The sequence below is a fragment of the Dipodomys ordii genome, unplaced genomic scaffold, assembly GCF_000151885.1.
Source record: "Dipodomys ordii isolate 6190 unplaced genomic scaffold, Dord_2.0 Scaffold209, whole genome shotgun sequence".
NCBI classification, from domain to species: domain Eukaryota; kingdom Metazoa; phylum Chordata; class Mammalia; order Rodentia; family Heteromyidae; genus Dipodomys; species Dipodomys ordii.
Window position 1 is genome coordinate 202,520 of NW_012267425.1, and position 18,478 is coordinate 220,997.

Consider the following 18,478-nt stretch of genomic DNA (forward strand, 5'->3'; position numbering starts at 1 on the left):
GAGCTGAGGGACAGCGCCCAGGCCCAGAGTTCAGGCCCCATGACCGGACCCAAAAAAAAAATTAAAAAAAAGAAATGTAATGCCTTTGGTAGCCATAAAAATAATAAGCAGAAAACATGATCAAATTCATCACCAAATTAATATATTTATGATAAAGTCCTATTTGCTTCAGTATTATTTGCTATACTTACCTGTATGCTTTCAACAATAACAAAATTATAAAACATGCTAAAATAAATATGAAGTAACAAAACTGAAAATAGACAAAGCAGAATCAGAATCAGATTTGCAAAACACAGGCATTAAAATGATCCATCCTGACAGGTAATTTAGGACTAAAAATACTTTTGAAAGGCTATACTTTCAGGGATCATTTCTATAGTTTGTTACTAGAGAAACGCCACTGATCATGTAGAGTGTCAAAAGTAATTTTGAGAAAATTTTCCTTTTTGAATTATCTTTTTTTTTGTTTTTGTTCCAGTTGTGGGGCCTGAACTCTGGGCCTGAGCGCTGTCCCTCGGCTCTTCAGCTCAAAGCTAGCACTCTACCACTTAAGCCATAGCACCACTTCCAGCTTTTATTTTCTGCTTATGTGGTGCTGAGGAATCGAACCCAGGGCCTCATGCATGCAAGGCAAGCACTCTACCACTGAGCCACCTTCCCAGCCCCCTTTTTTAATTATCTTTAAGTAGTTATACAAAGGAGTTGCCATTTAATAAAGGAGTTTTGTTTTTTTTGTTTGTTTTTTTGTTTGGTCGGTCTTGGGGCTTGAACTCTGGGCCTGAGCACTGTCCCTCAGCTCTTCAGCTCAAGGCTAGCGCTGTACCACTTGAGCCACAGCGCCACTTCCTAACAAAGGAGTTTATGAATATAGTACATATTGATCCCTGTCACCCCTTTTTATATTTGCTTATTTTATATTATCTTTAAATAGTTGTACAAAGGAGTTGCCATTTTAAAAAGTTTATGAATAAAAAAGTTTATGAATATAAGGCACCTTACTCAATGTCACTCCTTTCAACATTCTCACCCATCCCTCCCCTACCACTCCTTTCCCTGACTCTTAATTTTGTAGGATTTCCACTGAATTCTTGACTGTATTCTCTCCCTTTTTTCCTCTTCATTTGTCTACCTCTTTTCCCTTGACCCACCCCACCCCTTTCAAGTACTTACTTCCTGGTGTTTACTTTGTTCAACTTTAACTTTGCCTCTTAAAAGAATTATAGAGTCCTCCTTTGAATCTACCATATTTCAGTTAATCCATTTGTATCCCTTGAATCTATCACAATTCAGTTAATACATTTGTATACACTTTGATATCACCCAACATATTTACATTATAAGTTTATAAAAATCTAGATTATAAGTTTAAAAATCTAGCTTCATTGGCATTTTTAAAGGAATTACATTAAATCATAGATTACTTCAAGTAGTATGGACATTTTTCCAGTATTAACTTTTCCAATCTATGAAGATAGAATATATTTAACATTTCTTTCATCAATGTATTATAGTACACAGATTTTTTTACTCCATTAAAGATATTCCTAAGTATTTTATTTTTGTGACAAATGCAAACGGGATTATTATTAATTTGGGGGATAGTTCATTGTTAATGTGTAGAAATAGTACTAATTTCACATGCTGATTTTGTATCCTACAACTTCACTGAACTCATTTATTAATTATTTAAGAGTTTTGGTGGAATCTTTATTGTTTTCTATATGTAAAACCATTCCTTTAATTTCTTCTTCTTACCTAATTACTCTGGCTATAAGTTCTAGTCCTATGTTGACTTGAAATGCCAAATGTGAATATCCTTGTTTTATTCATGAACTTAGAGAAAAAGCTTTCAACTCAAGACCTCCCAGTAACTATATTAACTCTAGACAAAGCAATCTTCAGGATAAGAAAGATTGTCTACGATAAAGAGGCACATGATATAGCAATAATTAGATCATTTCTCAAAAAATGTAAAAATAGACCATCAAAATCCATGAAACAAAAACTGATAGAAATAACCAAAATCCCAATTGTCATTAGAGACATTCTTTTTCAGCAACTGATAAATTAGCTAGGAAAGAAATCTGCAAGGATATGGATAGCCTGAACAGCATTTTCAGCTAACTAGAACTAACTGACATTTGTAGAAGAATTCACTCAACTGTAGTGGACTACACATTGTTCTGAAGAGCACATGAAGCATCCACTAAGATAGACTACAATCTGAGCCATAAAACAAAGTTCAAAAAGTTAAAAGACTCTTAACAACAGATACGTACTTTGATCATACAATAGTCAAGTAGGAATAAAAACTTAAAAATAGAATAGCCCCAAGTATTTTGAAATTAAGCCATAGACCTCTAAAAAGTACATGAATAGACAGCTTTAATGGAAATTAAAAATGTTTTGAACTAAGTAAAAATGAATACATAGCCTATTGAAATTCAGGAAGCAGCTAAAGCATTGGTTGGAAAGAAATGAATGCAATGCATACATATATTAGAAAATAAAAATAAATAAGTAAATGAATGGATAAATAGCCTAAGCTACATACTACATTGGGAAATTAGATAAATAAGAACAAATTAAACTTAAAAATAGCACAAGAAATGGAATTGACAGACCACAAACCAGTGACATTGAAAATGGAGAGAAACAAGAAAATCAATGAACCCAAAATCTGTTTCCTTGAAATAAATAAAATTGATTAACTTCTATCCAGGTTAACCAAGAATAAAGAAAGAAACAAATTACCAACATCAATAATTTTTATTGATCTTAATGATATTAGGACAAAAAGGGGAATACTACAAAAACATTCTGTGCCCACAAATTTGGTAAGTTAAATAAAAGAGACCAATTCCTGTAAATAAACTATTATGGACTCAATTGTATCCACCAAAAATTCATTTATTGAAGCTCTACAATCCCTTTATAACTATACTGAGACAGTTCTTTGAAGAACATAATTAAGATTAAGTGAGGTTACATGAGTAGAACCCTGATAAAATAAAACTTGTGTTTTATAAAAGTGGAAGGAATGGTTGAGATCTCTCTCTCTCCTTCACCAGGAACCAAATCAAAACTTGATCTGGATATCCAGCCTTCAAAACTGTGATTAATAAATTTCTGTTAAGCTACTCAGTCTATAACATTTTGTTATGACAGCTGAAACAAGATACACACAAATTGTCAAAATGTATTCCAGGAGAAATAAATAACTTGAGTAGTCCTATGTATATTATAAAAAATAGGATTACTAGTCAAAATATTACAAAGTCAAAAACATCAGACCCAGATTGTTTAACTATAAACTCTACCAAATGCTGAAAAAGAAATATCACTCCTTCTTTCATTCTCTTCCAGAAAATAAATGACTTATTTTATTATGCAGTTCTTTTATAATATCAAATCCATTAATCACTCTCCTTCACCAAAAAAAAGATAGTGAAAAGTAACTGGAGGGTAGTAGTTCATGACCATAGACACAAAAACCCTAATCAGAATATGAACAAATTGAATTCAACAATATATACGAAAGATAATATATCATATGAAAGATAATATATCAAAATCAGGTAGTCCATCCAGGAATGCAAGGTTGGTTTAATTTTTTTTCAAAGCAATGATTTATGTATTCATGAAAATAACAAATTAAAAATGTTATGTGATATTATTAGAATCAAAAAACAACAAAATTTAATATCCATTTATCATAAATGTCTCTTCAGGTTTAATCCTATCTCTGTTCCTGGCATCTATTAAGATGGTTGAGTAGGACAGTGGTTCATACCCACACTTAATTCTTTATCAAATGTTGGGTCAGCCACACTTTACTGTTCTCTTCAGAACATGTTTTCTCATTGTTTACAATGTGAATAAGATAAATAAAAAATCTAAAGCATGAAGTTCCGGTTGCTATTTTACTTAATAGTTCCTTATTTCATTCATCCTATATTTTATTGTAAGAAGTCAGAAGGAGCCAGTGTTTCTTCAATGTTTGGTTAGAAATCATCTTAGCTAAATATCCTCCTTAATTGTTCTCAAGTTGTCTTTGACAATTCAGCCTGGGGGGGGGTTGCCCCTTTATTAAAGGGGTCACTTTTTTTTCTCATTGTCCAATGGTATCATCTTCATTTCTGTCTGACACCTTATGAGAAAGGCCTTTACCATCCACACTTCTACCAAAATTCTATTTATGATTATTTATGTATTGTCTAAGAAAATGCAGGGTTTTTCTTAACTCAGCTCTCCCCTTTTATTTCTGAGCCTTCACCAGAATCACCTTTAGCATTCCATTTGTGGTAATCTTGAATTTTTCTAGTATACCTCTCCAGCTTCTACCTACTTCCAAGTTCTAAAGCCACTTCCAAATTTTAAGATGTTTGTTATATTAGTACCTTACTTCTCACTACCAGTTTTCACACTAGTCAATGTTCTACAGAGAAACAGAAGAGAATCAACTGGGAAATTGTATGTGTAGGTGTAATATGAACACTCAGACAGACAAGGAATTAGATCATGCAATTTTGTAGAGGCTTAGGAGTACCTCAATCTCATCTTTAAACTAGAGACACAGGAAAACTACCAGTGTAGTTCCAGTTTCAGTCTGATGGCCTGAGAATGAAAAGAACTAATGATATAAGTTATAGTCCAAGTCTAAGGGTCCTAGATAGAAAGTTTATAGTATAATCTCCAGTCTAAGATCAAAAGACTATTGTGTCAACATAATTCTCCCTTCTACCTTTTTGTTTCATTCAGACCCTCAATGTAGAGTAACACCCACCTACACTCTGGAGAAAATTTTTTACTCAATCTATTGATTCAAATGTTAATCACTTCCAGAAACAACTTCATAGGCATATTCAGGATTAATATTTAGCCAGATTCCTGGGCACTCCCATGGCCCGATCAAGTTGACAAAATAATCATTACACGCATAATTTTGCTTATCATTCCCACTTTGATCCTATGATAATAAGTCCAACTTTAAAAGGACATCACCAAATAAACAACTTCATCCCATAATATCAGCAGTTCCAAAGTATTGTAGTTGTTTCAGACTCTCCGTTGACTTCAATATCTGGATTTTTAGTATATTGCCTACCATGATTTTTTTTTTGTTGAAGACCCCGGTAGTTTAATTGATATCTTGCAGTAACTGAGTTCTGACATTAATGGGATTATTGTTCTGCTTTTCATATTTGTTTGTTTGCCGACTTGCCTGAAGTAATTCTGTTGAGTGTGCAACCACTGTTGTGTCTACTTCAGTTTTTTAAACTGTGATTCCCTAGACATTGTTCTGGAGTCACCATAGCTTTGTGCCTCACAACTTAGCACGATTTTCCCCACCCTCCCCACAATGTCATATTTAGCAATCTCTAGGGACATTTTGGTCTGTCATAATGGAGAGGAAGATGCTACTGGTTGCATAGAGACCAGAGATGCTACTAAGCATACTACAACATACAAAATAGTACCCTGCAACAAAAAATTATCTAACCTTGATATCCATAACGCTAAAATTGAGAATCCTCAGATGGTTTAGTAATCATTCCACTAGTGATCAAAGGTCATTCTTAAAGCCCTTTGCCAAAGGATGTATGTGTGGACTGGGACACATTCAAAATTCAAATCTGCTGGGGTGTTTTTGCTTTCTGCTATTTTGCTTTAAGGTTTTTATATTGTTTGCAAAATAAAATGTTTTTATATTTTGTTCTTTTTGTAGTATATAAAACAGCCTTTCCTATCTCAAGGAGGTTGACAGATAATGTTTTATATTTTAATCTATCAGAAATGTACTTCTGTTACAAAGACAGTTTATTGTTTGAAATATTAATTTTTCCAATACCACTCATTGAAGAGCCCATCTTTCTCCTAGAGTTAGGAAATACCACATTTTTCATGTACTACAGGTTCATATTATGAATGAGTCTTTGTAATGTTCCCTTGATCTACTTATTTATTCTATACTGATACTTTAAAAACTATCATTTTATAATAAGTTTTTTATATCTGATACCCATACTTTCTTCTTTCTCAAAATTATGAATCTGTTCTTTTTCAGCATGGATTTTGGACTTGACATCCATTACATGAAAATTTCACTAGGGTATAGATCACAATTACATGGAATTTGCCTCTGTAAACATGGTACTTCTCCTTATAGCTTTCTTTCAAGTCTTTCAACATGGTTTTATGGGTCTCTCCATAGCATTCCTCCATATTTTCATTTATTCCTAGGTAATTTATAGTTTTGTTGCTTTTATAAATTTGATTTCTTTTTTGTTTACTTTTCTAAATTAGTAAATTGGTTCATAGGAAAGTATTTGACTTTTTGTGAGTTTTCATTTTCATGTAACTTCACCTTAACAAAAGAGTTGCTAACATAGTGCAAGGGCATCCTATATCCATCTACCCATTTAGATGTATTTCTGGTCTTCTTATACTCTTCCATTATTTGGTCTATTCTTATATCAGTATCACACCATTTTAACTATAGAAGGTATATATTATGTTTTAATAATTGGTAAGGAATTATTTTTATTGTCTTTGTTCTTGGTATAAATCTTCTAGAAGTTTTCTGGCTATTTATTCTGTTCAGTTTTCTTAAATAAATATTTCTGATGAATGTAATATTTTCTTTAGAATTGCAATATGCTAATACTGTGATGCACTTTGATTATGTCTGGCTTCGAGATCACTGCCGCTCAGCATCATGCTACAACTCTAAGACTCACCAGCGCAGCTTGGACACTGCTAGTGTGGATTTATATATCAAGCCAAAGACCATTCATCTGGATGAGACTACACTCTTTTTCACTTGTAAGTAAATAGACTTATTCTTATTTGTAGTAGTCTAAAGAACAATGATTTTGTGAAAGAAGTTTGGTCCTCTCCAAACTAGAATATTCTTTCAGTTAATTTTTCCCCTTAGAAGAATTTTGAAGAGTCTTAGTTTTTCTCTTCACTACTAATATGGTACTTAATGCTAAGACTGAATACCATCTAAGAAACTTAGCTAGAGTGGCGGGATAAAGATGAAACTAGAGGCTGGAAATGTGGCTTGGTAGTAGAGTGCTTGTCTAGTATGCATGGAGCCCTGGGTTCGATTCCTCAGTACTACATAAGCAGAAAAAGCTGGAAGTGATGCTGTGGCTCAAGTGTAGAGTGTTCTATAGAGGGTAAAATTGAAGCATGGAGCCATTAAAGAATGACCCCAAGAGCACACAGCTGAGAAATGGTGGAACTGAGTCCACCTTAGCTCCAAGCTTGTGTTCTTCACCATCTTGCTTTAGTGTGGGAAAAATGGAAAGAGTTTAAGATAGAGAGAAGACTCCAATGCTCCAGCCAGCCCCATGGTGAGCTAACTGTGTGACTCAGCATAGTCACACACCCTTTGTTTTCACTTTTCTATTTATAAAGCAGGGATCATAATACCTGCCTTGCTTTCCTCAGACGGTTGATAAGGATGAAAAGACTGAAAGCTCCTTGAGATAAATCTTGACAGAACTGTAGAGTTTATACTTGTCATCTGAGGCCAAGCATAACCCTCAATGGGGAAGTTTTCAATGATTGTTGCATGCATGATTGAATGGTGAGAACATGATGGATATTTAGATTTTCCAAACATCAAAATCATGACCTAAATGAGCCTCTGATGTTTTGTTGTAGCAACAAAAATAGACGGAGACATATATTTTGTGGTCTGTAGGCAGTCTTTTTTCTGGATCTTTACTCAGAAAATTCCTGCCTGAGACCTACTGTTTCTCCTACCTTCTACCTGTAATAGTTTCATGGTTTCAGACCTTACATTATGGTCTTTGATACATTTTGAATTGATACTGGTGCAAGGGGATAGATAGGGATCCAGTTTCAGTTTTCTGCATATGGATACTATTATTTCATTTCCTTTTGTCTATGCATGCAGATCCTGGTGTTTGAACTCAGGACCTGGCAATATCCATGAGCTTTTTTGCTCAAGGCTAATATTGAGCCACAGCTCCACTTACAGTTTTTTGGTGATTAATTGGAGATGAGAGTCTTGCAGACTTTTCCTGCCCTGGTTAGCTTTGAACCATGATCCTTATATCTTAGCCTCCTGAGTATCTAGAATTATAGGCATAAGCCACTGGCACCCAGCTTATTTCATTTCTTTCAGCTATAAACCTAATAATGGGATTGCTGGATCATCTGGTCATTCTATGGAAAAACTCTGTTTTCCGTAGTGGCTGTACTAACTTACATAATTATTAATTTACACACAGAAAACCAAAATACTACACATTGCTACAACAGGTTATAAGAATTTCTCTTTCTACACATTCTTGCTACTATTTGTTATTATTTGTCTTTTTTATAATAGCCATTCCAATAATTGAAGTAAGGTAGTATCTCATGATTTTGATTTGTACTTCCCTGATAATTTATGATATTGAGCATTTTGTATACTTGACCATTTATACATCTTCTTTTGAGAAATGTATTATTTCCCATCTTAATATTAAATTTATTTTTATCTGATATATAACACAAATTATACATATTCATGGGGTACTGTGTGATGTTTTGATACATGCTACATATTGTGTAATGTTTAAATCAGGTCAAACACAACTATGTCCTCAAACATTTATCATATCTTTATGGTGAAAAGTCCTTTCATATGTCCAGGTAGGAAACAACTGGAAAACTAAAAAGATGCCTATGGAACATGTCAGATGGGTTTTTGTTTTTGGTTTTCTTTTCCCCTTCCCATCCCTTCCCTCAGATGGGGTTTTCTAAGACAAAGTCAACCTTCAAATACTAGGAGAGTCTCTACTTCTTCAGATGCACCCAACCTACAAAGATCAAGAAAAATATGAGAAGTTTTTAAGGTGGTAAATTAATATCACATACATTTCTAGGGAAATGAGCAGGAGCAGCTGGAAAGCAACTAGCCTTTAAGATGGGTGATAGTGGGAAGGCACTGAGATTTCAGTAGTGTACAGGTAGAACTATTTTTTAAAGAAAAATGGGTAGTATTAGCAAGCTGAACAGAGGGAGAAAATGTCTGCTCCAGTGCACCAATTGACTAGTATGGAATGGAGCATACAAAGCTGCAAAGGGCTCAGCCTGGGACAAAAGAAAGAACAAATAAACAAGAGCCAAAGGAAAAAAACACTCTGTGGTTTCAGGTTTGAACATAGGTTATCTTATTTAACAAACAGAGTCTTGGAGAACAGAATATGGAGGGTGAAAACTTCTGTGAATTGTGTGGGTAGAAGCAATTACCAAAGGAAGGGAGCAAAAATGAAAGAATGAGAGACTCAGAAAACGTAATTTTGAACTCAGTATCAAACAGATTTAGATTTTCAGCCTAGCCAAAAAGAGATCTTAGAGTCAACATAGGGCATGGGTGATCACTGGAAAAGTTCTTTCCTTTTCAGCATGGTGTACTGGCAGGAACACATTTTGTAAAGATCCTGAGCCATGGGCTGGGAATGTGGCTTAGTGGTGGAGTAGCTTGCCTAGTATGCATGAAGCCCTGGGTCTGATTCCTCAGTACCACATAAACAGAAAAAGTTGAAAGTGGTACTGTGGCCCAAGTGGTAGAGTGCTAGCCTTGAGCAAAAGAAGCTCAAGGACAGTGCCCAGGCCCTGAGTTCAAGCACCAGGACTAGCCATAGAAACAAAAGACCCTGAGCTAGAAACTTCAGAAGTCAGAAATATCATGTAGGCTCCACGAACACACAAGGATCACTGAGTGCTGGTGTAGAGAACTGATTTAGCCACACAAGAAAGTCTGCATAGCAAAGACTAAGACAGGAGACAAGCAGGCACAATGAGGTCAAAAGACAGATTTAATAAAAGATAATGCAAGAGTTGTGTGAAAATATAACAGGGCAAAGTTCATATCTAAAATGATATAACCATGGATATGATTAACAAAGATCAAGAAAGTGTGGCTAGTGTGTTTATGGTGGATTAGGCCAGATGGAAAACGACAATGGGTGACAGCCAAAGTGAAAAATAATAAACTGTAAGACAAGTGTTTTAGGAATAGCTCAGCAAAAACTGACTGTTTAGAAAAACAAAGGAGGGGATAACAATGCTCCATAGGAAATGTACTCCTTACCTTACTCGTGTAACCCCTCTGTACAGTATCTTTATATACATATACATATATATACATACATATATATATATGTGTGTATATATATATATATATATATATATATATATATATATATGTCTGCATTAGGGATGTGAAGAGCATCACATAGTGAAGACTGGTCAGAGTCACAAAGTGGAAGTCACTTCCTAAGTGGGAAGAGCTCTGGGAGACAAAGATCTAGAGGATAGAGACCAGCAGAGCATTCTGCCACTGCAGGATATTGCCATCCTTCCCTACAAAATATGCCCTCTGGTTGCTAGGAGAACACAAAAGAAAACAGAGGAAGTCAATACTACACAGACTTCCCTTGCCAAGTAAAGAAAACCCAGTGGGCACTGATCCCACAGTTCACACTACAGCCCACAAGATGAACATTTTCAGAGGACTAGATGCCTGTTTTCTTTTTTATTAAAAAATTATTCTCTTCTTTTGCTCTTTTTCACTTTTGGACTTCCCTTTCATGACTTTTCCATTTAAGATCTAATTTCTTTGCCTCTCCTTATAGGGCCTATGTGATCCTGGGGCTTGCAGTCTCCCTGCCTCAGCTTCCCAATAGTTGGAATTATAAATGTGAGCTACCACAACCAGCTTTAAATATTTAATTTTCAACTATCCCTCTCCTTTCTCCCTCCCTCCATTTTTATTCACTTTCATTCTCCAGTTAGATATTTTGTCTTGTTCTTGCCTTTTCTTCTCTTTTTTATTCCCCTTTCTACAATTCTTCTGTATTATTGTAGTTTTAGATTGTTTCATTTTCTCTGAGTAATAATCATAATAATAATATGATCTGTTTCCCACTTTACTATTGGCTAATTTTAATTATTTTTCTTGATACCTCCTCCATTTGCTTCTTTCTTCTCTCATTTTTACTTCTCTATTTTTATGCTATTCAATAGTATTATTTCTCCTGTTTTTATACCATTGCTGTTTTCATTCACTAGTAGCATCTTTGTTCAAATAATATTATCTTTAATATTTTATTCCTCCAGGTTATTGAAGTTGATAATTATTTGGTGAAGTTGGTAATTATTTTCAAACAGGCAGTACTCTATTTCTAGAGTGAATATGTCTATCATTACAATTGCTTTTGAACCTAATATTCTCCTTTTGGTGTAGTTGGTTTTGTCCTCAGTGACTACAGAAGTTTGTATGAAAATCTGATTACTAAACTATGCCCAAACTCCAGCTACAAGAAGCTGCACTTTGACTCTGTCACTACCCAGTCCTGCCTGAACTTTGAAAATATTTCAACTAAAAAATAATAAGAGATTAACTCTTCCAATAACTTGGCCTAGATGTTCAAATCTCCATACAGTAAAAGTCCCACAAAAATCAGCTCTTCCACACAGACAGATTCTAATAGTGAAATGGATGAAGGCCTGAATAATTCAAATAATTATAAAAATGATTGAAGAAATCAAAGACATGATTAAAAACCAAAATAAATTCAAAGAGAATATAAATGAACAACTGAATGAAATAAGGAGGACAATACAGGATATGAGATTCACTCAATAAGAATAAAAATTTAGAATAAAATCAAATTGAAATTTTGTAAATGTAAAGCTCAATAAGGTCATATTTTAAAACTCAATTGCAAGCCTTATCTAAAAACTAGACAACATAGAAGACAGAGTAATAGGACTTAAAGATAAGGTAGATATGCTGTAACAGTCAGACAAAAATAAGAAGAATGTATGAACAGAACATACAAGATCTGTGGGACTCAACACCTACCTGGTGCTGGTGATTCGTATCTAATCCTAGCTACTCAAGAGGCAGAGATTAGAAGGATCTCATTTTGAGGCTAGCCTAAGCATAAAGATTGCAAGAACCCATCTCAACCAATATCTAGGCACTATAGTACACACCTGTCAACATCCCTATGAGGAAGGGTAAAATCAAGAGGATTGTGGTTCTAGGCCACCCTGGGCAAAAAAGCTGAACCAAAAGAGAACCCAAAAAGTGCTGAATGTGGTGGTTTACATTTGTCATCCCAGCTTGATTGGAAAGTGTTAGAGGATTGGGCCTCAGACCAGACTAGGCAGAAAGTAAGACTCTATCACAAAAGTAACCACAGCAACAAGGGTTGAAGCTCAAGCCAAAGAGTGTCTACCCAGCATGATTCCCTATACCACCAAAAATGAAAAAGAAAAAAAAAAGGCCAAACCATCAGGTGCTGTGGTACATGCTTGTAATCCTAGCTACTTGGAAGGCAAAAACAGGAGGAAAGGGATTTGAGGCCAGCCTAGACAAAATTACTGTGAAACCCTACCTGAAAATAAAAAAGAAAAACAAATAGGAACATGGCCTAATTGCTAGAGTGCTTACCAACAAAATACAAGGCTTTCAGCTAAATCCCTGACACTGCAAAAATTATTTAGAAAAGAACAATGCAATAAAATAGAACATTCAGAGATCAGATGAAGCCTATTAGCCGTTTGATTCTTAAGTAAGGTGCCAAAAACATAAATTAGAAAAATGGCGGCCTCTTTAACAAATGATGCCATGAAAACTGGATATCTATATAAGACTGAAGACTGAGACTAAACTTCTATACAAAAAGTTAAGTCAAAGTGGGTCAAAAGCCTTAATATAAGATGTAGAACTTCTTAGTTTCTAGGGTAAAGTATATGAGAAACTCTTCAAGATATAAGCACAAGTAATTCCTGAATAGGAATACAATTGGTTTGGAAATAAGACAACTGACAAAATGGATTGTACCAAACTAGAAACTTCTATACAGCAAAAGAAACAGACAACACAGATTATCTAAAAATGGGAAAAACTGGGTGCTGGTGGCTCATGCCTATAACCTAGTACTCAGGAGGCTAAGATCTATGGATTGTGGTTCAAAGCCAGCCCAGGCAGGAAAACTATGAGAATTTTATCTCCAATTAACCAGCAGAAAGCCAGAAGTAGAACTATGGAAGTGATAAAGCACTAGCCTTGAGCAGATAAAGCTAAGGGACAACACCCAGGCACTGAGTTCAAGCCACAGTACTAGCACCAAAAGCTGGGAGAAGATACTTACTAGATATTCTTCTGAAAAGAATTTAATATCTATAACATAGAAAGAACTGAAAAAAACATACAACATAAAAGTAAATTCTCTTGTCAATAAGTAGGAATTGGAGGAACTAGAGGTGTGGCTCAAGTGGTAGAGCACTAGCTATGAGTGAAAAAGCTGAGCACTAAGCAAGAGCATAAAGCTGTGAGATCAAGCCCCAGCCAGTACCAGCACATACAAAAAAAAAAAAAAGGAAAGAAAAATACAAGTAAGCAATGAACAGATACTTTTGCAAAGGAAATAGTACAGACAGCCAATAAACACTTGCCATCCTTAGGCATCAAGGAAATGTAAATCAAAACTCTATTAATACTTTACCTCATCCAAATTAAAACAGATATCAAGAAAACAAATAACAACAAATGAAGGCATGGGTGTAGGAAGGAAGAATTTTTATCCGCTACTGATTAGCATGTAAACAAGTCCAGCCAATATAGAAATCAGTATGGAAGTTCCTTTAAAAAAAAATAGAACTTCTGCTGGGTGTTGGTGGTTCATGCCTGTAATCCTAGCTACTCAAGAGGCTGAGATCTGAGGATCACAGTATAAAGCCAGACCAGGCAGGAAACTCCATGAGACTCTTATCTCCAATCAACCAATCAGAAAACCGGAAGTGACACTGTGGCTCAAGTAGCAGAGCATTTGCCTTGAGCTGAAGAGCTGAGGGATAGTGTCCAGGCCCAGAGTTCAAGCCCCACACTGACACACAAAAAAAAATAGAACTTCTATATAATCCAAACATAGTTCTTCTGGATATATACTCTAAAGTATCAAAGTCAATAAACTACAAAGATATCTGTATACCCAGTTTTTTAAGCTAAACTAGAGAACTAGCCTAGGTACCATCAATATGTGAATGAATAAATAAAATGTGAAATATACATATACACATATCTATGTGTATATACTATACATATATTTATGTATGTTATATATAAATAAATGATTTTATAAATGTTACATATATAACATTTTATTTACACACACATATATCACATTTACCCATTCATCTATACACATACACACACACACATACAGAGTGAGTTTTACTCAGTGTACAGAAGAATGAAATGATGTTGCTTGTTGAAAAAAATGAATGGGACTGGAAGTCATCATGGTAAGTGAAATAAACCATTCCCACAAAGTATCACATGTTTTCTCTTATTTGTGGAAACTAAAGGAGGGGAGAAGAAAGGTCATAAATGTAAAAGAGATACTACTGAGGAGTTGGGGGAAAAAAAGAAAAAGGGAGGAAAGGGAAAGAGATGGAGTAATATAGTGAATATAATCAAAGTATATTAAATACCTATATAGAAATATCACAATGAAACCCTTTAATTTGTATAATGTGCATTAATGAAAACTTAAAACTTTCTTCCAGCTTTTTGAAATAGTATATTGTTATTATTTTTAGGTGTTTAGTATAAAATAGACCACCAAAAACTTCCACTTACCTAACTGTAATGTAGAATCTGTACTGCCAATTTTAAATCAGATTATTTGGAGTCTTTTTGCTATTGAGTTCCTTTTGTATTTCCTTATTCTACAGGTTGTCTCTTCATTGTATTTATTTCTTACGCTGTACAGAAGCCTTTCCGTTTTATCAAATTCCATTTCTCTATTTTTGTTTTCATTTCCTATATTTTTATGATTTCTCAGAAAAAAATCCTTGCTTATCAAGTGTCATGTAGAATTTCCCCTATATTTTCTTCTAGTAGCTTCATATCTTGAGGTCTTACCTTTAAGTTTTAAATCCATTTTCAGTTGACTTCTATAACTGATAAGAGGGATCTAATTTAAGTCTTCTACATGTGTCTAGTCAATTTTTTCAGCACTATTTATTGTAAAGACACTCTTCTCTGGTGTGTGTTCTTATTACTTCTGTTGAGAATCCATTAGTTACAGATAGGGATTTTTGTTTGAGTTCTCTTTTTTCCTTCAGTAGAGAAGTAGTTTTATTTAAGCTATATAAGGGATTCGTGCAATTTTTTTTCATAGCTTGGCATGATTACTTTAGCTTTCTTCACTTTCTTCCTCTTGTGCTGTCCAGTGAAACTGAATCGATTTTACATGTGTTAAAAGTATAGAATTTGATTCTTAGTACTGTAGCTAGGACAAATTGTCATTCACTGAATCATGGCTCATTAAAACCACTTTGTAATTTTTTTCCCTGACTATAAACACATTAGTTAGAAAAAATGTGTTTTGGGGATCTAAGCATGGAATCTCATCTCACTGAACAAGTATACCCTGGAGACAATATCAAGTTGTAGAGTACCTGTATACCCTGAGTTCAAACCCCAGTAAAAATAATTTTTAAAAGGCCATTAAGAAAAATGAATTCATGTCATTTTCAGGAAAATGGATGGAACTGTAGTACGTATTACTCTCATATGGAGTCATAAAAACAAAGGGCATGAAAGTAGATGAAGGAACTATTAGGGAATAAGAAGGGAATTAGACCAGTGCAGGAAATATACAACTTTAATCCATTAACTGGGAAAACTGAGACCTGAGGATCAAGATTTGAAGCCAGCCTAGGCAAAAATAGCTCCTGGATTCTTATATCCAATTAGTCAGCAAAAAGCCTGAAATTGAAGTATGGTTCATGTGGTAGGGTATCATACTTGAACACAAAAGCTAAGCAAAAACAAGAGGCTTTGAGTTCAAGCCCCAGTCCTGGCACAAAAAAAAAGAACCAATGGAGGGATGAAAAAGTTTAAGTATGAAGAACCGGAAGGATAAGTATAATCAGTCAAAGAATCTTATGTACATGTATGAAAATCTCAGGAAAGAAGGAAGGGAGGGAGGAAGGGATGGGAAGGGAAAGAGGGAGGGAGGAAGGGAGGGAGGCAAGGGAGGGAAGGATGGAAAGGAGGGATAGGATGGGAGGAGAGAAGGAATGAGAAAGGAGGAAAAATTGAGTTTGGGAGGAAATTTCAAGAGGATATGAATGAGAAGTTCAATAAATAAGATTACAAAAAAAGAGGAAGACAGATATACTGGAAATGAAAAGTTCAATAAAGCAAAATTTTTAAAAGGCAATAAAAAGTCTCCCTAACAAACTATACCAAGCAAAAGAGAAGATTTCAGGGCTTGAAGACAAGGTTAATGAGTGAGAACATTCAGACAATAATAAAGAAGAAATAAGAACTTGTGAACAGAATATGCAAGACTTCTGGGAAACAATACAAAACCAAAACTTACATATTATTGTACAAACTAAAGTCATACATAAACCTGCACACAGAAAAGACAGCCTCTTTAACAAATGGTGTTGGTTAGACTGTATATCCATATATCTAGTGAGACTCCTCTCACCTTGTGCAAAAATCAAATTCAAGATGGATCAAAGTTCATAATGTAAGAAAGCAGGGAAAACACTTGAAGACATAGGCAATGGCTTTCTGAATAGGTCTCCAGAAATAAGCACGAATTGACAGTTGGAATTACATCGAAATAAAATTTTTCTGCACATTCAAGTATTGACATTATGAAGAGACAATTTACGGAATAGAAGGAAATCTTGCTAGCTATTCATTAGGAAAGTTATTTACATCCACAATATATAAAGAACTCAATAATTGAACACCAGAGGTACAATTAATCCTTAGATGGGCAAATGAATTGAACAGATGACAGTCATACAATGAGAAGAACTGTTGTATAATGACTACATAAGAGCCAGGCTCTGGTAACTCACATCTGGAATCATAGCTACTTAAGAAGCTAAGATTAGAGGATCATGGTTTGAAGCTGGCACAGACAGGAAAGTCTGTGAAACTCTTATCTCCAATTAATCATCAAAAAACTGGAATTAGAGCTGTGGCTCAAATAGTAAAGCACTAGCTTTGAGCAAAAAAAATGCTCAGGGACAGCACCGAGGCCCAGAGCTCAAGCCCCAAGACTGTCATAATAAACAAACAAACTACACTGGGAAATCTTCAACTTCCTTAGACATAAGAGAAATGTAAATCAAAACTATATTGAGATTCCATATTACTCCAGTCAGAATGACTATTATTCATGAAAACAAACACTGGCAAGAATACAAAGATAAAAGAAGCCTTATATACTTTTGATTGCAATGTAAATTAATATAGTAACTATCGAAATTAACATAGAGGATAATCAAGATACTTAAAATAAACCTATGTGATCCTACTACACCATTCCTGAACATATATATGGAAAAGAATTCATACAAGAATGCATACAATAGAGATACCTGGACAAACATGTTTATACCAGTGCTCCACAGTAGTTATGTTATAGCAGTCTAAGTGCCCCCGCTAGATGAATGGGCTAAAAATATAGTATAAATACACAAGAATAATATTATTCATAAGGAAAAATTGAATCAGGTTATTTGCTGGAAAATATAAAGAACTAGAGGTCATCATATAGAACAAGATAAGGCCAAATTCGGGGCTGGGAAGGTGGCTCAGTGGTAGAGCGTTTGCCTTGCATGCATGAGGCCCTGGGTTCAATTCCTCAGCACCACATAAGCAAAAAGAAAAAAAAGCCTGAAGTGGCGCTGTGGCTCAAGTGGTAGAGCGCTAGCCTTGAGCTGAAGAGCTGAGGGACAGCGCCCAGGCCCCAGAGCTCAGACCCCACGACTGGACCCCCCCCAAAAAAAAGATAAGGCCAAACTCAATATTTTCTTTTATATGAGGAATCTAAACCTAAAATAAGTAGTAATAATAATATAGAGAAGGAAGAGACAGAAGAGGAGGAGGAGAAATAATTTTAAAAAAGGAATGTTTGGACTAGCAGGAGGATGAAGGGAAAAGGAGAGGAGTTATAAACATTGAATGTAGTAGACATGCATTATGTGTATCTATAAGAACAGTATAATAAAACTAAAAATGATTAAAAAGGTGGGGGGAGAATAGGGTAAGCAAGGGTAATAGAGGTTTTTTTGTTTTGTTTTGTTTTTTTGTCGGCCGTGGGGCTTGAACTCTGAGCCTGGGTGCTGTCCCTCAGCTCTTCAGCTCAAGGCAAGCACTCTACCACTTGAGCCACAGCACCACTTCCAGTTTTCTGGTGGCTAATTAGAGATAAGAGTCTCTTGGACTGGGAAGTTGGCTCAGTGGTAGAGCGCTTGCCTTGCATGCCTGAGGCCCTGGTTTCGATTCCTCAGCACCACATAAGCAAAAAGAAAAAAAAAGCTGGAAGTGGTGCTGTGGCTCAAGTGGTAGAGTGCTAGCCTTGAGCTGAAGAGCTGAGGGACAGTGCTCAGGCCCAGA

General features: G+C 35.1%; 1 protein-coding gene across 1 annotated transcript in view; it reads left to right on the forward strand.

The window, feature by feature from the left end:
• Positions 1-18,478, forward strand: part of Tmlhe (trimethyllysine hydroxylase, epsilon) — a 67,489-nt gene that overhangs the window by 35,147 nt on the left and 13,864 nt on the right. Inside the window, exon 3 of the mRNA XM_013035405.1 lies at positions 6,652-6,828. Within this exon, the coding sequence (XP_012890859.1) occupies positions 6,652-6,828 (177 nt within the window). The remainder of the gene's footprint in view (positions 1-6,651; positions 6,829-18,478) is intronic.